This window comes from Martes martes (assembly GCF_963455335.1).
Source record: "Martes martes genome assembly, chromosome: 3".
Taxonomy (NCBI): Eukaryota; Metazoa; Chordata; class Mammalia; order Carnivora; family Mustelidae; genus Martes; species Martes martes.
In genome coordinates, this window is record NC_137890.1 from 31,451,883 (window position 1) to 31,476,687 (window position 24,805).

Below are 24,805 nucleotides of genomic sequence, written 5' to 3' on the forward strand. Positions count from 1 at the left end.
CTGGTAGATACTTAAAATAATTACTGTTTTCTGAAATATACATGATATGATAATCAAAAGACTGTCTTGGTTTATGGGTGAGATTTTATGTTTAATATAAGGAAATATCTACTAAGAGCTAACTTAGATATAGAGGTAACAAGGAATAAAGTATTCAGCACAACTCTGGACAGTTATAATGCATTACATATTTGTATTAATTGGCTGTAGAAATAAGTCAATCAGAGAAAGACAATTATCATATGGTTTCACTCACATGTGGAATTTAAGAAATAAAACAGAGGAACAAAGGAGAAAGGAGGGAAAAGCAAAAGAAGAAGAAATCAGAGAGGGAGACAAACCTCCAGGGTTGCTGGAGGGGAATGGGATCATTTGGTGATGGACATTAAGGAGGTCACGTGATATAATGAGCACTTAGTGTTTAAGACTGATGAATCACTAAACTCTACCTCTGAAACAAATAATACACTATATGTTAATTAACTGAATTTAAATAAAAAACTATTAGCTGTATTTAAGTTTGCTTTTAGGACAAAAACAAATTTTTAAAATTAAAAATCCTCCCTTTCTTCTTTTTTGTGTTAGGATTTTGATTTACGTACACATTCTGTTGCCTTCAGAGCATGGTTACTTACTAGCTATGTGACCTTGAACAAGTAATTTCTCAGATTTCCCACCAATAAAATAGGGTAACATATATGGATCTTAAGGAATTTAGAGGATTAGTACAGTATAACTATACTAATCATTAAAATAAGATGGCAAACATACTTTCAAAAGCAGTGAGAATTAAGAAGATGAGAATATTTGGAAGCTACTAAGCACCTCAATTTCTATTTTTATTCACCCATAAATGACACTAAAGAGTTACAAAGAAAACTTCCTCAGTTGACACTGCGGCACCCAAAATGATGCCTAACTCCAAGCATCCCCAGTCACCTCATAGCGAGAATTTTTTGGCTTTAAAACCTATATCTGTGCATGTCTAGTAAGGAAAAATGTGCACTCTCTTCACAGTATCTCCTTCTCTTCACAGGGTAGAAACTGGAATAAAATACTGAAAAAAAAATGAAATTCAACTTCTAAAAATAATTTTAGCTTCTCATTATATGATCATTAGAAATCATGATTCCTTTTATTGACCTGTTGATAAAAAATGTACTTGATCACAATCAAATTTCATAGTTATTTCCTGAATGTATGTACATGTCCTTTCAGATAAACGTCCTTTCAGATGTCAGAAATATCACTGAGTTTAAAAAAATGGTCCACGGACAGAAAAAGAATTAGGAACTTCCCTAGGGCTGCCAAATGCTATGAAAAGAAGTAAAATACAAATGTGTGTGCATACAGGTATAAGCACATGTGTGCACATGCATGAGAACATGTACGCATATATAAAACTTGAAAAGTTTAAAATCAAAATTATAAATTAATTCTAAACGGAGTTCTGTAGATATTTTTAGTAACTATCCATACAATACATTGGATTACACTAAATGTAAGGTCCAAATTTAAAATAGGAAAGTAGGGGCTCCTGGGTGGCTCAGTGGGTTAAAGCCTCTGCCTTCGGCTCAGGTCATGATCTCAGGGTCCTGGGATCGAGCCCCGCATCGGGCTCTCCGCTCTGCGGGGAGTCTGCTTCCTCCTCTCTCTGCCTGCCTCTCTGCCTACTTGTGATCTCTGTCAAATAAATAAACAAAATATTTTTTAAAAAGGAAAGTAAAACCAGATTCATGCAAAAGATGCAAACTTTCCTACAGAGTATCCATGTTTAGTTGGCAAGGCAATCAAAGTGAAACATGGGCTAGATATCAAAATACACAAAATAGCACCACATAGTCCATGGAAAATCTGCATGATGGCATATGTATTCATTTTGCTCACCTAATAAATTAAGATGTCCACATTTAAGAATGTCTTCAAAGACTTTTCTTCTATTGGTTTTAACAACTGTGTTTTCTCACTTCAATTTATAATTCTCCATGGCAGAAATCTCTATTAATATAATGACTTATATCTGTACATGTCATATTAAATTCAACCTTACCATTGTTAAGCTGGCCAAACGAATTCTCAGAAATTCCTTTTTTTTTTTTTTTGGCAATGTGAGAATAGGTTTTCATTTATTACAAATGAAAAGAATCTTAAATCCTAGCATTATCCTCTGTTTTGGAAAGCTATGGTTTAAAACAAAACAAACAGAAAAACCTCACCATCCCAAACCTAGCCTTGACTCTAATCTATTGCTGAAGACATTTTTACATAAAGGGTTACGGCCAGTTAGATCTGAAAGAGTACATTCCTGAGTTCAGTCAAAGAATTTTCCTTTAAAATAAGTAATAGCTTGGGATGCCTGGGTGGCTCAGTTGGTTAAGCAGCTGCCTTCGGCTCAGGTCATGATCCCAGCGTCCTGGGATCGAGTCCCACATCGGGCTCCTTGCTTGGCGGGGAGCCTGCTTCTCCCTCTGCCTATGCTCGCTCACTCTCTCTCCCTCTCTCTCTCTGACAAATAAATAAATAAAATCTTTAAAAAAATAAATAAATAAAATAAAATAAGTAATAGCTTAATATCTCTATTTCCCAAACCCTCATATTGTCAAAAAACAATAATAAATAAGTAAGAGGATGAAGAAAGAAAAGAATATTTTGATCCATTTTAGGACAAAGCACTTGTTAACCTAAGAAGGGAGGAAGAAAAGCATAAACAGGATAGAGTAATAATTACATTTCTTACCCTTCAACAACTAATTTAATCTATCTATAATCATTTTTTAGTGATAGTAAATAACTGATTACATGATTGGAGACATGGTGTTAGTGTTTGAATATTACTTTAGCCATCAAAAAGAATGAAATCTTGCCATGTACAATGACGTGGATGGAACTAGAGGGTATTATGCTAAGTGAAATAAGTCAGTCAGAGAAAGACAAATACCATATGATTTCACTCATATGTGGAACTTAAGAAATAAAACAGTTGGACATAGGGGAAGGGAAGGAAAAAAAAGATAAAAACAGAGAGGGAGGCAAACCATAAGAGACTCTTGACTACAACGAGCAAACTGAGGGTTGCTGGAGGGGGGGTGGGTGGGAGGATGGGGTAACTGGGTAATGGGCATTAAGGAGGGCACTTAATGTAATAAGCACTGGGTATTACATGTAACTGATGAATCCCTAAATTCTGCCCCTGAAACTAGTAATATACTTTATGTTAACTAAATTGAATTTAAATTAAAAAAAAGAAAATAGAGGAATGAAAAGAACCACTCCAATAACATTTTCCCAATTATGACTAAATCTAATTTGTACTCCCTCCCTCAAATTCAGCTCCTCCACTCAACTTTACATATACTTTTAAATCAAGCTTCTATCTGGGTAATGATATGCAGAAGGAATGACAGCAATAAAAAACGATGGAGATGGAGAAGAGAGATGGAGGCAAAAGTATAAGAAGTTAGGATAGGTGCTCCAGAGAATTTCTCAATTTTAAGAATGAGATAAAATGAAGTTGCCCAAAAGATTAACCTTAAGTCTTGCTGGAATGGAATAAAGAAAATGAGGTGTGGAAAGTAAATGTAGAAAAAAGATCAGAAAGTGCCAATTTCAGATTTCTTAACAAAAGTGGACTATACAGCTTAAAAAGCATACTTTTCATCAGAGTTCCATTTGTTTCCATCTGATTCTTCCAAGAATATAAAGAACTTAAACTGTACATTATATAAGAACTAAGTTTCTTCCTAACTGGTTTAGCTTCTTTCAAAGATAGGAAAGAAAAAAAACCTTAAAGAAGAGAAATAAATGTGAATATCTTAATTGACCCCAATTCTAAAATAATCAAAATCACTCAAAACTGTACTGCAGAGTAAAATGAAGCCATGCAAACCATACTTCTACAATAGTGAAAATGAAACCTGACACTGTTTTCCTCCACTGACAGTCTGCACTGATTGGGCCAAAAAGCAAATTAAATACACACACACACATTTTATTTTTAACTATGTATACATATATGAATACATACCTGAAATCACAAATTACCCTTTGCTTACCTTACCTAACCTTAAACTTCCTCTTACAGTACAACAAGACTAACCAGAATATATTATTACATATTTCATCATAAATAAATTACAATTTAATTTCACAATTTAAATTCATTCTGTAAACTTTTCATAAAGATCTTTGAACTGTCATTAGCAAACAAACTTATTATTTTCCTCTATCACACATGCTAAAATTTAAAAATAGAATTTAACCCTGGTAAGGGTTATTTTTGAGGCTATCTCCACTGAAGTGAGAGATCCTTAAAGACACAAAATGTGTCTTATTCCTCCTTGTACATACAGCTCCTAGAACAGTGCCTGGCATTATAGGTGCTCAGACAGGTTATGTGGTTGATCAAATGAAAGAAAGACAATTTTATAATCTGTAACAAGAATCTTAAAAATGTTCATCCCTTTGTCTCAATAATTCTACCTAAAAGTGACTTAAAGAACCTAGAATGAATGCTTGAATAAAGATATTTAATGAAATTATAGTTTTCACTTGAAAAACTGAAAACAAAACAAATATCAAAGGTTTAAAAAAATTCAAAGTAAATTACGATTCATTCACATGACAGTATACAGCCACAAATAATTTTTTATGAGGAGGTCTTGAAGAGACAAGAAAATGCTCAAGATAAAATATAAAGAAAAAAGATCTCACAAAATTCTTTGATCTTAATTATTTTATTATTCTTTTTGAAGATTTCATTTATCTATTTATTTACTTGACACAGAGAGAGAGAGCGAGCGCATGCGTACACACGCATGTACAAGCAGGGGGAACGGTAGAGGGAGCTGCAGAGAAAAAGGGAGAAGCTGACTCCCCACTGTGCAGGCTCCATCCCAGAACCCTGGGATCACGACCTGAGCCGAAGGCAGCCACCCAACCGACTCAGGCATCCAACTGCCCCTTAACTGTTTTAAAGATAAATTTAAAAGGGGGGGTACCTGAGAGGCATCTGACTCTTGGTTTCAGCTCAGGTTATGATCTCATGGGTCATGAGATCAAGCCCTGGAATGGGTTCTGCACTCAGTATGGAATCTACTTGGGATTCTTTCCTTCCATTCTCCCCCCACCTTTCCCCCTACACCCACTTGTACACACACTCTCTCAAAAAAAAAAAAAAAAAAAAAAAAAAAAAAAGGATAAATTTTAAAGGGGCGCCTGGGTGACTCCCTTAGTTAAGCATCCAATTCTTAATTTCAGCTCAGGTCATGATCTCAGGGTTGTGAGATTAAGCCACAAGTCAGGTTCCATGCTAGGCATGAAGCCTGCTTAAGATTCTCTCTCCCCCTCTCCCTCTGACTCTCCCCATTGACTCTCTCAAAAAAAAAAAAAAAAAGCGGAGGGGCACCTGGGTGGCTCAATCAGTTGGGTGTCTGCCTTCAGCTCAGGTCATGATCCCAGGGTTCTGGGATCGAGCCCTATATTGGGCTCTCTGATCAGCGGAGAGCCTGCTTCTCCCACTGCCGGCTGCTCCCCCTGCTTGTGCTCTTCCTCGCTATTTCTGTCGCTCAAATAAAATAAATAAAATCTTTAAAAAAAGATAAATTTTAAAGAAAAGATTGGAAGTAAATATATGTATATATATCAAAAAGCATTTTTTGCTACACTTTCCATATTGCCATGCTTATTTAAAACCATAAATAAAACAACAGTGCCACCTTCTATTACTTTTCCTTATTATTATAAACTTGAATGGAGGGTTCTGAGCAGTAAAATAAATTTATTCTTTTGTAAAAAGTTAAATAAACAATAAATTATCAGAAGATCTCTACTTTTTATCTGGACTGGCTCCCAGACTAATATGAACAAATGACAAACTTTAGAAAGTGCTTTTTAGATAAGCAGCAACAAAATAAAAGTACAGTTTAAAGGCAAATTAAATACCTTTTTGGAATTTTTTCTTTTCTTCACATTGGACTTGCAGATTGCTTCCATTATTGTATCATTGATACTTGTTCACAATTTTAAAAACACATAATTTAAGTTCCTCATAGCTCATTGTTCTTTTATCTTAAGTGAAAAATGAAAGCAATAATTTTCAGTATAGGTTAATGAAACATAAGTGAGGTGGGGCTACTGTCTAAATTTCTGGATTAGCCAAAGTATGCCTACGTATCATGGTGGGATGGTGGGATGGGGAAAACCATACAAGAAAACAGACAACTGGTCAATAGTAGCATATTAAAGCCAATCTTCTGAAAACATTATTGCATCTGGGTGGTCTGACTTACTGATCTCTCATTTAGTCTACAAATCTCTATCTACATGCACTAAGGCTCCTGCCTGTCCTACTTCCATGAACGTGTTCTGACAGAGTACCAACGATGTCAATGACGACTACCATTGCAATTACATATTATTACTGTCTCCTCTTCCTCTAACCACTTCCTTTAACACCAACATGCCCTGGGGATTTATTGTGGTCCACCACTATTCTCCCTCTATAGAATTCTCAAGGTTCTAACTACTGCCCAAATACAAAAGATTTCAGATATCTCCCCAAAGCTTTAGGTTCCATATCCAACTTCTACACAGATGACCCATAAATTCACCTTAAACTCAATATGCTGAAAACAATGCACCATCTTTGGTGGATCCCCATTGCCTATAAAATCCAAGCCCCTCCTTGATCTGGCTTCACCTTATTACTTCTTCCTCTGCCTCATCTGAACCATATTAGAGTCTCATCCTCCACCATCCATATTCATTTTTCTGAATGCCTAATAAAATTACCACCTAATATTTACTGAAGGTCTGTTACATGCCAGAAACTATTCTAAACACTTTATCTGATTAACCCATCAATCTTCACAGCAATCCCATAGGGTAGATGCTACTGTTTCCACTTTACACTATGGAAAGTATCTCGTCTAAGCTACAAAGTAGTGGAGTCAGCATACAAACCTATATCCTGTGTTCCTTACCTTTGTATATGTAATTTCTCATAAATGCCTACATATGCCAAGCACTGTCCTGGGTATTCAAGGTGAATGGGACAAGCAAGGCTCATGACCACATGGGGCTTATAAGTCTAGTAAGCAAACAAAAAAACAAATAAACAAAACACCTTATTATAAATCACTTAAAAGTTCCATGAAGAAAACAAATAGGATTTTATGATAGAAAATTCAGAAGTGGATATTCTTAACAGTGACAAAAGAAAAGCCTCTTTGAAAAAATGACTTTTAAGAAGCGACCTCATGGATAAGGTGCTAACTATACAGATAGGAGGGATATTTCCAGAAGAGTACTGAGTCAATAGAAAGCACTAAGATGGTGTTATAAATGAACTGCATTCCCCCAAAATGCTCATGTTGTAGCGCTGACCCCCCAATTGGAGTTAGGGTCTTCAGGGGCATAATTAAGGTTAATAATGTGGGATTCCAACTGGATAGGACTTCCTTACAAGAAGAAGAGAAGATACCAGAGATCAGTCCATCGATGGATAGATCGATCAATCTCTCTCTCTCCCTCTCTCCATATGCACACAGAGGAAAGGCCAGGTAAGGACACAAATACCCATCTACAAGCCAGGAAGAGAGGTTCACCAGAAACCAACCCTGATGGCACCATGATATTGACTTCTAGCCTCCAGAACTGTGAGAAAATAAATTTCTGTTGCTTAGGCCACCCAGTCTGTGATATTTTGTTATGGCAGCCCAAGCAAACAAATATGAATCAGAAAGACTTAGTTGTTTTCCAGAAACTGGCAAAAACCAGTGTGCTAGAATACAGAGACAACGGAGATAATAATATGTCAAAAACTCTTAAGCCCATAGATGGCAGATGAACCTGAAATGAGACTATCACAAAAATAGTATCTGGGGCAAAAGTTTCAAGCTGGTTCATACTGGATTTGAAAATGTATGCTGTGGGTTTTTGTTTTCTCAGTGACTAAGAGTCACTAAAATAGTGACTAAAATACAGTAATTTATAGTCCACCATGAAACGCACAAAACAGCCCCCCACAACAAAGAACTGAACCCTTCCCAAAATGAGAATAGTGCCCTATTGAAGAAAAATGGCTAATGGGTACGTCTTGTTTACACAGAGAACTATGGAAAAAACGAGGATGGGGGGGTGTTGCTGTTTAGTTCTTATATCACTAAAGATGTTTCTGAGGGAATTATGGTGAAACAGTAAGTATGTGTGGTGGCCACGTGCAAGGAATGGTGTTGGATATTTTGGAGCATGTCCAAATGAACCAGATACCAATCCTAGGTCTAAGAGCCACAGTAATATGGTAGATATGACACCCCATTTCATCAAATGTAAGGTATCAGTCATTATATGATGTGTCATATTTTATGCACAGCTAAGCAAGTAAATTATGACATTAACTGTAAAATTACATCCTAATTTCAGGGCTGTTAAAATGTAGGGGGAAAAAGTGAAAAAGTTTACATCTTAAATAAATGAAAAAGAACATAAAAATAGCTAAATGCAAATAATAGAAGTCACATAAAAGAACCCATAGAAGGAATGGATTGTTTCATGCAGAAGGTAGTATTTAAGCAAAATCTTGAAGAATGGGTAGAAGCAGGAAAAGCAGAGATTGACGAAGGAATTTTTATAGCAAGAGTAAACTGCAAGAGGTAAAGCATAGCAACAATTAAGTGAGGGATGGCTAGAGAGAAATATTTAAAGAGAAAACACTGTTGAAAACTTAGAAGGATAGGGCTAGGAAAACCTTGAATACAGCTAGGCATAAGAGGCTGAAATGTATTATATATGCTGGGGAATGGTTCTCAAACACTTTTCATTTTTTTACCCAATACACATTGGGGCTATAGTATACATAAAAAAAATAGGGTCACTCTACCAGTGATCCTCAACTATAGGAGATGCATAATGAGCAAAAGCAATTAATTCTTCTGAGAGTAAATTTAGAAAAAGATGTCCAGAAAATCCTAACTTCTAACCCCTACCTCCCCTTGAAAATCACTGCTTTCTATACACTAAAAAAAAAAAAAAAGAAAAGAAAAGAAAAGAAAAATCTGAGTACCCATAATAATCAAGTTACAATTCAGGAAAAGTAATCCAGGAGAACTGTGTAAAAATGAATGAGTATTAAAGATTAAAGATTGAGAATCTACATAAGAAGCTGATCTTCTGGGGCACCTGGGTGGCTCAGTGGGTTAAAGCCTCTGCTTTCGGCTCAGGTCATGATCCCAGGGTCCTGGGATCAAGCCCCACATGGGGCTCTCTGCTCAGCGGGGAGCCTGTTTCCTCTTCTCTCTCTGCCTGCCTCTCTGCCTACTTGTGATCTCTATCTGTCAAAAAAAAAAAAAAAAAAAAAGAAGCTGATCTTCTAGGAAGAAATGAAATAAATTCATATTAGATTAGTGATAATGGAGAAAATGTATGATGCAACTATTATAAGAAACAGGAAAAATAAAGGGAAGAAGAAGTTTAAAATACAGCATAATAAGCTCAAACAAGGACTAATGCATTCTAAAATACTGGTGGTTATTCAGGTCATTCAGGTGGTGTCTAAAAGGTTAAGATTAAGATGAAGAAAAGCGGAGGGGTGCCTGGGTGGCTCAGTCATTAAGTGTCTGCCTTTGGCTCAGGTCATGATCCCAGGGTCCTGGCATTGAGACCCCTGCTCAGCAGGAAGCCTGCTTCTCCCTCTCCCACTCTCCCTGCTTGTGTTCCCTCTCTTGCTGTCTCTCTCTCTATTTGTCAAATAAATAAATAAATAAAATCTTAAAAAAAAAAAAAAAGAATGTGAATCCTTTAAAAAAAAATTAAGTTGAAGAAAAGTGGAATTTAGGTCTGGAAAAAAACTGTGAACCTCATCTAAAAAGAGTTACTGAAGCATAATATGGATAAAGCCACGAAAAAGACAAGAGAAGGTATCGCAGAGAAAAATTTTTTTTTAAGATTTTATTTATTTATTTGACAGACGGAGATCACAAGTAGGCGGAGAAGCAGGCAGAGAGAGAGGAGGAAGCAGGCTCCCCACTGAGCAGAGAGCCCGATGCAGGGCTCGACCCCAGGACTCTGGGATCATGACCTGAGCAGAAGGCAGAGGCTTTAACCCACTGAACCACCCTGGCACCCCGAGAAACTTTTTTGAAGTAAACATGTATTAAAGCATTTAATAGATTTACTATAAATTACTGTCTTCATATTTTATAATAATCTTGTGCTGATCATCATCATTGCTAATTTTAATACTATAAGTTTACCAACAAGAAAGCAAAGCATAGTGAAGATGAAGAACATACTTAGGATCATACAAAGCAATTAAAAAAGGGAGCATTTCATTAATTTCCAATCTAGTGTTACAGTCATTTAGAGATGCCACGTGAGTGTGTGTATGTGTGTGTGTGTGCGTAAACTTAGTCAAAAAACAATAGTCCACACCCCTGAAAACAGAACTTGAGAGCAACCAAGATGGTATAATATAACTATAGGGAGAATTAGTGTTTAAATTCCTAGACTGCTTTATTCTAAACTTTCAGTTATCCAGTCCAATCTATGAAAAACTGCAGTTATATCACAGTATTGAATTGTTTTCTCCTTAAAAAAAAAAAACTTTCTGGAGATAGTGAATACATTTAAGAACAATATTTTTAGATCAGATATTTTTCAAGTATTTTTCCAAGTAATGTTAAAGCATAAAGGCAACATGAGCTCTGTATGTGAAAAAACCCGGTTTCAAGTCACACATGGATAAGAGTAAAGAAAATCTATAATTCTCTGGTGTTAGCGCTTAAATGTGTTATAAATTTACCAAACAACTTTAATTAAACTCTATTTGTTTTGACTGAAATACCTTTTGACAAACTTACTCCAAGAGTAGGAACACGAGGCTTGGAGGGAAGGAAAAGAAATAGAGAGGGAATGAGAGCATGAGAGAAACCAAGAGAACAAAAAAAAGAAAATAGAGAGAGAGACAGAATGAGAGAGACGAAATAAGGAGAGGAGAGGTGACCCAGGTAAGGAACTACTATCAGAATGAAGATGGCAGAAATCATCATATTTCCCCCAAACAAATTTAGTGAGCAAAGAGAATGATGGGGCTTTTTGCTGGAGGTTGGGCATGATTAAAAGTCTTGAAAATCCTACAGGTTCATCTGCTTGCACTACCACGCAGGTATTTTTCTCAAAACACTTGCACAAGTCGGAAGAATCTAATAAGGAAGATGCAACCTGCCCACAGTCTGCAATCCTTCTAAATGATCAAACTGCGATGGCCAATATCAAAGTGCCTATTAATAGCTTATCGATACATGTTCTTGAACTACTTCATGACTAGTTTTACATAAGCAGATTCCCTCAAAGGAAAAAAAAAAGTGCAAGTGATTTTCTAAAACTACATGCCATACAACAACACCAGGGTTAAACTTACACAGAGCAAGAAAAGTTTTGAAAAATGTGAAATACCTCAGTCTGACCTTCATGGGCACTGGTCTCATGAGTGACTCGAATAGCCTGTAATAAGAACACAAGATCTTAACTGGAAAAAATGATTATATCCAATTTTTTAAAAGAAAACAACAATGCTAAATTCTAACATCTAAAGCTTTATTAAGAGATAACAAATTGGAAAAAAATTAGGAAGAGTTTAATATTAAAGAATGATTTCTGGGTAACCAAATGAATTCTCTACTTTCCAACCCACAAATCCCTGAAGACTTAGGAAAGGGACGATCTGATTACTTGTAACTTCCAGATGTGAAGTGGGAGTCATTTAAATTATTTGTTAGAACTGACATCTTGGGCACTAGGGTGCCTGGGTGGCTGAATGGGTTGAGTCTCTGTCTTTGGCTCTGGTCATGATCCCAGGGTCCTGGGATCGAGCCCCACATTAGGCTCTCTGCTCAGTGGGGAGCCTTCTTCCCCCTCTCTCTCTGCCTACCTCCCTGCCTACTTATGATCTCTGTCAAATAAATAAATAAAATCTTTAAAAAAAAAAAAACTAACACCTTAACACTTTATTCAACTGGGACTAGAATAAAGTAAGCATCTCACAGATAGAGATGGAAAAAGCTTATCTCATCTGTTTCTCCAGGTTACATGCCCCTCTGCAGCTCTGGCTGTAGTTATGCTTAATCATGCAGCTTCAGTCAGCAGTTTCAAATGGGGAGCAAAAAGCATGCAGTTATCAGAAACTAGAGATTTTAGCTTTCTGAACTTAAAAAAATGCCCTTACAATACCCACTCTTAGCAAAGATGAAGAAAATAGGCAAAAGTAGTAAATTTGGGGTGAATATACCTTTATGAATGGCAATTTGGCAGTAAGTGTCAAAGCCTTAAAAACATGCAAACTGTTGGATCCAGCAATTTCTGTTCTAGGAGTTGATTTACATGTAACTGTACATAAGTATATATAATTAAGGATATTTGCAAAGATTTCACTATAATAATATACCTTGTAGTATTTTTTAAATGATGAATAAAGAGGAAAAATATTAAATTTCCAACAATAATTTATTGGTGAAATAAAATACTGCACAATGGAAAGCTATGCAGCCATTAAATGATGATGTCAAATATATACTTACTGGTATGTAATACGTTTGTGATAAGTTAAGTGAAAAAAGCAAGTTATAAAACAATATTACAGTGTGATCAAATTTTTGTTTTAAAAAAATTGTGTATATACATATATATTCCCTATAAAAAATATGACTAATGGTGGCTACCTCTCATTTGTGGGATTACTGGTGATTTTTATGTTGTTTATTTTACTTTTGTGGAAAATAAAGATATTTTATGAGATCTGCAGGTTTTTTTAAGAAAAAATTAAGATAATTGAAGTATATAAAAATGCTAAAACAACATAATCAATCAATGAATTTATTGGGCACAAAGTCTGTTCAAGTCATTTTTCTAGCCAAATAATCTGTATACTACACTGCTTCTAATTTTAGAGAACTTACCATCTATGTAATAGTGTTAATAAAAGGTAAAAAGAACCTCAAAAGAAAAATAGATTTCAAAACCAATGATATTTAAATGCCACTCTAAAACAATTCTATGAAATGGTACAATTATTAAAAAGTAGATTATGTGGCTTGTGCTTCACACATGCAAAAACATTAATAAGAGGATAAAAGAGCTAAAGTGTGGTCTAGAATCTACCATTAAACTTCTGCTTTTTCCATTGGTCTTCAGCCTTGTTTCAAATTCCCAGTGAAATACACAAAGAGTATTGGCAGGCATATATATATATTATAGGTTGGGAATGGTAAGCAATAGCCAATCATAAAACATTCAAAATTTGTCAATAAAACTTTTTTCTCTCATTCAGCTCTGGATGTAGAAAAGTGGCAATTTATCAATATTTATGGATATTTCAGGTAACGACACAACAAAATCCGTAAGTGCTCAAAACTACAGTTTTAAGACAAACCCCCAAACAGAATCTACAATTCCACAAAACTTTGCCCATAACTGAGATTGAGACAGAAAGAAGGTACCGACGTCATAGTTCTCTAGGTATCTGGCTCGTTCTTCAGGACTCATTGACACAGACTCCTCGAGGAATTTTTTCAAGGTTGATCCAGATTCTGAGAATGTTAAAGAAGATCAAATTAAGAAGGTTTGCTATCTCACTGATACATGAAAATACTAGAAGCATGTTAACTTTTTCAGGTAAAAACTTTTTCACTGGTAAATTGGGAATGTAAGAAAATTTGGATAAATGATAGGCTTTAAGTTGTTTGTTCACTGGTCATATAAAAGAATGGGAAAGATTAGTATTTCTTCTACACAATATATATTCCCATTATAAAAGGAAAGAGGAAAAGGTTTCCTTTAATACTTTAAAAGAAAGAACTATAGCACCACCTACTGTTCAAGAAGTTAACTTTTAACTTGGGTGGGGGTGAGGGGACAAGCAGTAATACAAAATCATTTACCAAAGTGCATCTTGTCTTTATTGTTGGCAATAGCATGGATCAGTCCAATTGTTCCACAGGCATTGCTGATTGTTTGCTTCATGAAATATACTGATGATGTAACATCTTGTCCCTGAGATTTTATTTTTTCCTCCTCCTCTGTTCTGAATACTTCATACTATTAAAAAAAAAAAGTCAATAGTCTAAACATGAAAATAATACATTAAAAAGAAATCAAACATAGGGGCTCCTGGGTGGCTCAGTTGGTTAAGCGGCTGCCTTTGGCTCAGGTCATGATCCCAGAGTCCTGGGATCGAGTCCCACAGCAGGCTCCCTGCTCTGTGGAGAGCCTGCTTCTCCCTCTCCCTCTGCCTGCCATTCTGCCTACTTGTGCTCTCTATCTCTCTGTCAAATAAATAAGTAAAATCTTAAGAAAAAAAAAAAAAGAAATCAAACATAAAACTGGGAAACTTCTAACTATTCATCAATAGGGGTTTGGTTAACATACTATGGCATATCTTAATGGAATACTATAAAGCACTTAAAAAAGAACAAAGTAGATTTACCTATTCCAACTCAGAAATTTGTCCATGATTATAGGGTGGTTCTAGGTCAATATATATTAATGTGATTCTCATTTATGTTTTTAAAATATCTACTTTATAGGGGCACCTGGGTTGCTTAGTTGGTTAACCCTCTGCCTCCTGATTTTGACTCAACTCATGGTCTCAAGGTCCGTGAGAGGGAGCCCGGGGTCAGGCTCTGCACTAGGCATGAAGCCTGGTTAGATTCTCTCTCTCCCTCTGCCCCTCTCCATCCACTCATGTGCATATGAGCGTTCTCTCTCTCTCTCTGATAGATAGATTAAAAAAAAAAAAAAAGGTTTAAGGGGCACCTGGGTGGCTCAGCCAATTAAGCACCTACCTTGGGCTCAGGTCATGATCTTGAGGTCCTGGGATAGAGCTGTGTCAGACTCCCTGCTTACTGGGGAGTCTGTTTCTCTCTCCTTCTGCCCCTCTCCTCTGCTCATGCTCTCTCTTTCACTCTCTCTCTCTCCCTCTCACTCAAATAAATATTAAAAAGAAAAAAGAACACAGAAGCCTGAAACACTTCATATTCCTCAAATATCCACTAGATATCTTTTGAGTGACTTTAATGTATCACTTATGAATGGAATGAGAATATACCAAATTGTAAGAGAGATCCTGAAGTGGTAGATGCCATTATATTCTCCTTATATTAACTTAAAAAAGTGAATAAAAATTTTTTTAAAATAAGAAGAAACTTAAAAAAAAAAAAGATAGGTCATTAAACTCAATGTTTTGGGAAATTTCCAATTCAGACCATAAACTCACATTTGTATCACACCAACTAAGAAATCCTAAGCTTTAAGCAGCTGTTTTCTTTTCTTTTCTTTTTACTGTTCCTTACAATTGGAGTAAGGGATAGCTATCCTGGGGTAGCTATCAACTGGCTTATTTTAGTAATAAAATAAATTAATTAATTACAATAAAGCTGGACTAAGAGAGAGTAAACTTAAGTGTCCTAACTCCTTCTCAAATTTCAGAATAATTACAGCCTCACCATTAAAACTAGTTTAGTCTAATAATGGATAATCAACAAGAAATTTCTAACTTTGAATTCCTATATTATAAACAGCAAATATGAATAAAGATCCCTTCCTTAATTAGTTTTATAGAACCTTAAGTAGAAAAGAGAAGTATTTCAGCATTTTTAATTTATATTGAATTGAGGCTAATTAGTTATGGCATAAAGAAAATTATCCAGGAATTTCTACGACTGAACAAAGCCTAATTCTTATTGACTGTGAGACTTGGCTCCATTCATTCCTGAAAAATAAGATGACCTGAGCATGTATTTACCAAGTCATCAATACTTCACTTCTCCCACATCTTTCCATTTACTTCCTCATTTTTCACAACTACTGACTTCATCCTGTTGTTTCTAAGTTTAAAATAAAAATCAGAAGGATATAGACTCAACACCTGTTTTAACATGAACTTAAAAGTTCTGCCTCCAGGGGCGCCTGGGTGGCTCAGTGGGTTAAAGCCTCTGCCTTCGGCTCAGGTCATGATCCCAGGGTACTGGGATCGAGCCCCACATCAGGCTCTCTGCTCCGTGGAGAGCCTACTTCCTCCTCTCTCTCCCTGCCTGCCTCTCTTGCCTACTTGTAATCTGTCTGTCAAATAAATAAAATCTTTAAAAAAAAAAAAAAGTTCTGCCTCCATAATACATGTATCTAGACATTCTAGAAGAAGGGCCTGAAATATGGAGATATGAAATTAAATACAGAACCCTAAGAACAGCTAATCATAACCCCCAACACATCCTAAATCTGCCCATTAAGCTGTATTTAAACTTAATGATTTCCAAACATACTGAGTTTATTCTGAAAATAATGTGACCCCTGTCATTAGCTATACCTACCTCCTTAAAGACTTCTTTTATATATATATATTGGAAACAATTACATGTTTTATATACTGAAATTGCGAATATTCTTTATTCATGCCTTCTCTAAGACAGATTTAAGATTATTCCAGTACCTAACATTTCTAAAGTAGATACAACGAAATGTGATTAAATGTGATATTGAAACATGCTGAGGCAAACTAATCATATTTTATAAAAGAAGAAAACCAGTCAAGTTAAAATCTAACTCAGAGCTTTATTGTCAATCTATAAATCAAAATCTAAATATCATCTCTTTAATAAAACTAGGCCTTTAAGATGTCTTTTAGATTTCCTTATTTTATGTAAGGGAGTCATCTGTTCTTAAAGAAGAGCATGTTTTTAATTCAACATCGAAAGAGAACATTACGTTTACCAGCAACTTTATTATCTTAGTCAACAATTACCTTTTCAGTAATAGGGAAGAGAAGTAACACTGCACACACTGGTCTTGGTACCATGCTAAGGAGTTCAGGATCCATTCCATATACATCAACAAACTGCCAGTTAGGATGTAGACCTAATTGTTTGAGAAACTGGTAAAAGTTGAAAATAAACAAACAAAAATTGTAGTGTTAACAGGGAAATAATAAACATGTATTACTGAGTAGCTAATACATAAAAGAGAATGAAAGGTACGATTATTAGTGATGTTTGGTAAGAATGAACTAAAGCAGGTTTTCCATGAACAGGGTGGGAGGAAATAGCAATATATTTATACCAATTAAGAAACATTAAAATTTTGGGGCGCCTGGGTGGCTCAGTGGGTTAAAGCCTCTGCCTTCAGCTCAGGTCATGATCCCAGGGTCCTGGAATCGAGCCCCACATCAGGCTCTCTGCTCAGCGGGGAGCCTGCTTCCTCCTCTCTCTCTCTTTCTCTCTCTCTCTCTGCCTGCCTCTCTGCCTACTATTGATCTCTGTCTGTCAAATAAATAAATAAAAATCTTAAAAAAAAAAGAAATAAACATTAAAATTTTATAATATATTAAGCAAAATTTCTTTTTTAAAAATCTATTACTCTGGGATTGAACATAATAAACCAGGACTTCACCAAACACAAATTAGTTTGGTTGATATGTTAAACTCATTCCCAATACATGATTTTTAAGAAGGTGTATTTAAGTCCTAGCAAATAAAGAATTATATTAGATGATCAACACAGTTTATCCTACTTACCAAAGATGATGCTTGAGGTTTAAAGACAGACATGTATCACAAATTATATCAATGAGCAAAAAGTACATAAAGCCAAAAAAGCCCAGTGATTATATGAACACCAGAAAATCCTTGATATAAGAAGTAAACTATGGGCTTCCTGACCCCTACTATACAGTGAAACCTATTCAACTTCATTGTCTCTCATACTTGGCAAAACAACTGTAACAAAAGATTAGTGGTTTTTTAAACTCTTAAGATTTCATAGGAAAATAAAATGTCAGAGAAAAAATGAGAATGATGTCAATTTCTTAGTGAAGTCTTAATAAATATTTGTGTTGAATGAAGCTATTGATTTATAAAAGTAAACCATCACTGGGGCACCTGGGTGGCTCAGTGGATTAAAGCCTCTGCCTTCGGCTCAGGTCATAATCCCAGGGTCCTGGGATCGAGCCCCACATCGGACTCTCTGCTCGGAGGGGAGCCTGCTTCCCTTCCTCTCTCTTTGCCTGCCTCTCTGCCTACTTGTGATCTCTGTCTGTCAAGTAAATAAATAAAATCTTAAAAATAAATAAATAAATAAAAGTAAACCATCACAAAATAAGGTTTAGACGACAGAAAAAAAGGCAGACAGGAAAAAAAAATCATATTAAAAACGCATCATGGGACACCTGGTGGCTCAGTCGTTTTACATCGACTCTTCATTTCAGCTCATGATCTCAGGGTTATGATATGGAATCCCATTTTGGGCTCCCCGCTGGGCGTGGAAACTGTTTAAGATGTTCCTTTTCTCTCTGCCCCTCCCCCTCTAAAAAAGTGGGTCATTATATCTTACTTCAAGAATATAAATTAGTGGGGTGCCTGCGTGGCTCAGTTAAGTGTCCAATTCTTGATTTCAGCTCAGGTCATGATCTCAGCATTGTGAGATCGAGCCCCATGTTGGGCTTTGTGCTGAGCATGGAGTCTGCTAAGGAGTCTCTCTCTCCCTTGCCCTCTGCCCCTTCCTCCCCTCTCTGAGCACTCTCTTTCTCTTAAAAAAAAAAAAAAAAAAAATATATATATATATATATATATATATATATATATATGTTAGGTCAGTAGGTAACACATGTGTATATATGTGTATATATATATATAAAAAACTTAAGTTGTTAGGTCAATAGGTAACATATTGTCAATAACATATTGATAATGTTAGGTCAATACATCTATATATAATATATATATGTTACCTATTGACCTAACATTGTCTAAAATTTGAAAATAAGACTGTGCCTTGGGTACTTGTCCCTGAAGAACGATCGCATGTACCTGGACCATCAGCTGAGATCTCGCAAAATCAACAGAAACAATGCCATGTTACATAAACAGCGCCATGTGTCTCATACAGTCAGGTTCTATAAGAAAAGACCTTCCTCATTAAATAGCTAGTCAGTCTCCTTCTTTGCCTGGTGAAGAAACTCTAATTAACGATAATATGGTTGGTGAAAAATAAGGTCCTAGATACATTTAATAAGAAATAATATGGAATTTAAAAAACTTCTCTTGGTGGAATGTGCTCAACACCTAATTAAGTTAATCAAGTCACATGCCTTCCCACAGTCTGGGGTCACAGAAATCAATGGATTCCTTTATATCATACCTATTCTTCATCTGATTCCCACTCACTCCAAACCACTTTTCTCTCCATTCTCCACTTTCTCCAAAATTCTTAGTTAATGCCCTTCTCAATATTCAGTTTTATCTAGAAACCAAAAAGAAGTAAAACTGACAAAGTCAAGGAAGGAACTGTGTCTTATTCATTTTTTTAATCCATCCCCTAGCACTGTACCTGGCTAAACCAAAGACACTAAAGTTTTACTTGTTGAACTGAAGATTATATCCCTATTTTAACAGATAATCTTGCCATCTCTATGTCTATATATGTCCATTAAGCTCTGGATGTATTTAAAATATGTTCATTTTTATTTGTGTCAAGTTAAATAGATAGGAAAAATATATTTGCCTAATCTAAAACCAGGCATTCATTTAATCAACTCAGGATACCTGCCCAGTCTACCACCATACCACCCTGAACGCACCCCGATCTTGTCTGATCTCAGAAGTAAGCAGCATCATGCGTGGTTAGTACTTGGTTGGGAGAATACTACCTGCCCAGGATTGAGACCTCTAAAAGGAAAAGTATCATGAACCCCAATGAGAGGATTTAAATTATTTGTTAATTTTATATACCCCCAAAAGTCATGCTGTCATAAAATTATAAAACAAGATGGTACACATAACAGAGTAATTTCACATCTGTGCCACAAACAGCAAGTAAGACTTAAATAATTTAGTGATAGTCTGGACAAGACTCGCCAATTTCTGTGAAGTAGAAGCCTTTTTCCTCAACTGACTCCATGGCAGCCAAAGTTGTTAAGTATGCAAAGTACCAAGATCCAGGGCAGCAATTCTAGTGGGACTGATAAGTAACAAACTGAGGAATGAATGACTAACTTAACATATAAAGGGCTAAATTTTAACTGAAATCACACTTTTTAAAACTTTTTACTCATATTGCTAATCAAATGAGATTGATACAAAAAAATTCAGTCATTATCAAGTACATTAGTTGCACCCTCTGACCAGATTTCTGTAAGATTCACACAGGAAGTCATCATAGGAATAAAAAGAATAAAGGCAGCTATTAATAGTAACTACCTCAGGGCGTCTGGGTGGCTCAGTGGGTTAAAGCCTCTGCCTTCAGCTCAGGTCATGATCCCAGGGGCCTGGGATCGAGCCCCACATGGGACTCTCTGCTCAGCAGGGAGCCTGCTTCCCCCCCCCCCCCCGCCTGTCTCTCTGCCTACTTGTGATCTCTCTCTCTCTCTCTGTGTCAAATAAATAAATAAATAATAAAATCTTAAAAAAAAAATAGTAACTACCTCTGGGAAGTTGAGAAAGGGTGAGGAAGAGGCTTTCAACTTTCACCTCTTACTTTATTTTTTAAATCATGAAGCTGTCCTTCATTGATTACAACAAAAACAAATCCCGTGTTTAAATTTACCCTATGCAAATAGAGAAAGACTGAATGGAAATTCTCTAAAATATTGACTGCAGTTAGCTTGGGTGGTGTGAACTCAACTTTTTTATTTTCCAGTTTTTAAAAAATGTGTTATTTTTACAATAGGTATATATAGTTTGTAAGTTACAAAAAGCTATAGAACTGACACACATGTGTATTTTAGTTAAATTTACAAAACTGGGAGAAAACTCAAAATAACAATCTTAAAACTACTCCAAAAAAAAAAAATCTCTTCAGACTACCCACAGAGTATTCTATATATGCCTTTGCAAAGCCATCTCTACACAATTAGAAGCATCCAGTTTGCATCAAGCAGGCTAAACAGTATTATAACTCTAATACCATTCTTTTGACTTTTCTAAACATTGGATAATAAAATAACAAAATTCTAACCGATTAGCTCACCAAACTTTCACAGTGCCATTACAATTTTGGCCAGTCAAGAAAAATGAGTATAGTACGTGCCTTTAGGGGCACCTGGGTGGCTCAGTCAGTTAAGTGTCTGACTTCAGCTCAGGTCATGATCTCAGGATCCCGGGATGGAGCCCTGAGTCTGGCTCCCTGCTAACATGGAGTCTGCTTGTCTCTCTCACTCTGTCCCTCCCCCTGCTCCTTATGCATGCTCTCTCACGATCCTTAGGTCACTTATTTTTATTTTTTTTAATTCTATGATCCAATGATAAAATTTTCCACCAAATAAATTTAAAATTATTTTTAAATATTTTTTAAAAGTATCATGTAACAGAAACCACGCTATAGGCTTTAAGTACTTCACCATTATTGCAACTGGCAAGGTAGCTTTTATTAAATCCTTTTACCAGTTGAGAACATGGAGTCTGAGAGTTTACATGTTTTTTTTTTTAAGCTCACATTGCCAGAACCCACATGCAGAGCTCTGGATGCTCTCATCCCTATTTACTTTTCTAGCCTCATTTTCTCACTGTCTGAAGTCTCTTTTTTTGTATCTTGTTCTCTAACTTTAGCTACAAAGTCTACATTCTCAAAGGGTCTATAACCACCTCTACCCTCCAGGTTTTTGCACACAAGTTAGATGTCTCTACATGAAAAACTGTTACCTTCTACCCCTAATTTATAATGAATTCCTTCTCCTTTTAGGTGACAAATAACAAAAACTCTGATTTTACAAATTTAAGAAAATAGAAAAATAATATTCACTTTCCTTTTAAATTTGTTCTTAAGCCACTTTCTCCAGTCTTTAATGGCCTGCTCACGGCAACAACAGACTCTGCCTTATTACTAAATTGTTAATGATTTAGGTTCTAATGGAAATTATACTTATTTAGTACTTGCTTGATATTACTACTGATAAACATATATTAGTAATAATGGCTAGATGCAGAAATAGAAGAAATCAGTTAAATGAGAATAATTTTTTTCTATCACTTAACTGATTTTATTCCAGGTAAGTCTTACCTGCAACACGACAAAATATCCTTAGAAGGGACTGACAGCATATTAATCAATAAGAAAAATCATTGCTTACCACATCTACAGAGACACATGGTTACTAGTTAGTATCTGACAGTTAATAATGTTCTCCATACAGTAAATATGGACTGATCATTCTTCTACAAACTATGTATCATTAGAACATAAAACAGTACTTGCTCAAACTAAGAGTACAATAATAATATATGCAACTATCAAACTGTAACAAGTAAAAGGCCTAAGATTCCTTTAAGTTAGGGAAATAGGGAGTGTGGGGATAGATGCTGTTGGGGTTTATCTATGGTTTAATTTATTAATTCTCCAAATTCTAAGTCAGTTATTAAATTTCTATTCCTTTTCTACTCTCAGTTTTGTCACTAATATATAAACAATAAAGAAAAAAACCACAAAAATTTGGTTAAAACTAATAGTTTCTTAGATATTTGGCCATTCTTCCCTAAAAGCATATTACTTCTTTAAAACAAATTTGAACCATGCCAAAGCAAGCCAGAAATAGGAAAGAATCATACACTAAAATAACATCTTTTCCCTGTTTATGTCACCTCAGAATGGCCTCCTGTCACCATCCAACCTATTATGTTTCTCCTAATGGAGAAACAGTATCCTATTAATTTTTTTCATTGTACTTAAAACAATTGCTAATTGTTTGCTTACTTGTTTATTGTCTATCTTCTCACTGAAATGAAAAGCAGAAAACCATGAATATTTTAATCACCAAAGAATAACCAGCTCCTTCTTATAAAAAATTATTATTTATATTATATGAATAATATTATTAATTAATTTTAAAAGTACATTTTGGGGGTTCTCAGGTTTTTTTTAGTGAATGCATTTTATAATTTATTACAATGACCTAGGAGAAGTCCAATAGCAGCTGGATCACATCACGGCTGAATAAGTTTATATCTTATTAACAAATAACATTAAAATCTAAAAAATAGTTTTGCTCATTAGTCTGTTCTATGGTTAATTACACTGATTGACTTTGGAATGATGAACTAGCTTTGCAATACCTGCATAAACTGCTTAGTCCTGAAATATTAACCTTTTCACACATTGCTACATTCTCTTTGCTAAAATTTTGTTGAAGATTTTTAGATCCCATGAGGGATACTGGTCTGCAGTTGCTCATATTATGGCTTATCCAGTAATGCTGGCCATTAAAATGAATTTGTAAGTGTCCCTCTTTCTTCTATGTTTATGTAAAATTGGTATTATTTCTTCCTTAAATAATCATCTCAAGGGATGCAGAAAAGTCATCTGAGAAAATTAAACACGGATTCATGGTAAAAACTCTCAGCAAACTAGGAAAAAAAGTAAATTTCTTTATCTGAGAAAAAGTATTTACTGAAACCCTACAATTAATATATCAAATGATGAAAAATCAAACGTTTTCCACCCAAGGTCTGGTACAAGACAAGGATGTCCTCTCTTTCCATTCTATTCAACTTTGTATTGAAGGTCCCAACCAGAGGAATAAGAAATATTAAAGCACTCAGACTGAAAAGGAAGAAATTAAAAAGTCTATTCACAGAGAATATGATGGTCTATATAGAATGCCCCAAAACATTCATAAAAAAGCCACCAGAATAAATGAATTTAGCAAGGTAGTAGGATATAAGTCAACATACATAAATCAACCGCATCTCTATACATAACAATGGACAGTTAGAAATTAAAATTTTAAAACAGCATCATTTACAACAGTACTGAAAATCATTAATATTCAAGTATATATCTAATAAAATATATGCAAGACTTAAATGCTAAAACTATAAAACACTGTTGAATGAAATCAAAGACCCAAGTAAATGATGAGATATATACCATCTTAATGGATTACAAGACTCAATATTTTTAGGATGTTAATTTTCTCCAAATTAAATCTATATACTTAGACACACATTCACCATCAAAATAACGATTTTTTGGTAGGACTTGACAAGGTGATTCTAAAATTTATACGCTAAGGCAAAGGAACTAAAATAACCTAAAACAATTTCAAAAATGAACAAAGTAGGAGGATCCACGCCATTTAAGTTCAAGATTTACTACAAAACTACAGTAATCAAAACAGTGTGGTATTGAGAAAAGAACAGACACACAGATAAATGGAAAATTACAGAGTCTACATGCATGGTAAATTAATTTTTCACAAAAGGTGTAAATATCATTTTGGATTAAGCCTGAGAAAAATACCTCATTCCTCTAGCACTAAATCAGAAGTTGCAAATACTGATTTTTTTCAGCCCCTCAATTTTTTTTTTCTCTTTTTACAAAAGGGTCAAAATGTTTTAAGGAAAAAATGAACAGCAAATTTCAAAGGTGGAAAACAAAAGAAAATGTACATGATAATGGGCAGGGAATGCCACCTAAAGAGTAATATAAAAGATATATGCTGGTTTTCAGTTTTGTATGTTTCTAGGTTACTGAAAAGACAAGAGTTTGGAGTCATTCGGAAAGCATAAAATAAACGGCATAAGGTGAAGGATTTGCTGTCAACATTAAGATAAAGCATTTCTATCCACTTTCGGTATATAAGAAATTTTCTACAAGGTCTGAAAACGAAAAATCAATTAAATACATGATGAATCATTATTCTTTGGTGATGAAAAGGAAGATTATGGGGGGGGGGAGTATATCATATAATAATGTAAGAGGGCAGTAAAAAGTCAATGAGCTGTTGAGAATGAAAAACAGGTTAAGACAAAATACACCTGAGTAAATCAAAAGT

The 24,805-nt window shown here is 35.1% G+C and overlaps 1 protein-coding gene across 4 annotated transcripts in view; it reads right to left on the bottom strand.

Moving 5' to 3' along the window:
- Positions 1-24,805, bottom strand: part of UCHL3 (ubiquitin C-terminal hydrolase L3) — a 47,033-nt gene that overhangs the window by 21,039 nt on the left and 1,189 nt on the right. For all 4 annotated transcript variants that reach the window (XM_080799135.1, XM_080799133.1, XM_080799136.1 and 1 more), the window contains exons 2-5: positions 16,790-16,918; positions 13,932-14,088; positions 13,495-13,580; positions 11,452-11,499 (exon numbers count right to left, since the gene is read on the bottom strand). In XM_080799135.1, the coding sequence (XP_080655261.1) occupies positions 11,452-11,499; positions 13,495-13,580; positions 13,932-14,088; positions 16,790-16,918 (420 nt within the window). The remainder of the gene's footprint in view (positions 1-11,451; positions 11,500-13,494; positions 13,581-13,931; positions 14,089-16,789; positions 16,919-24,805) is intronic.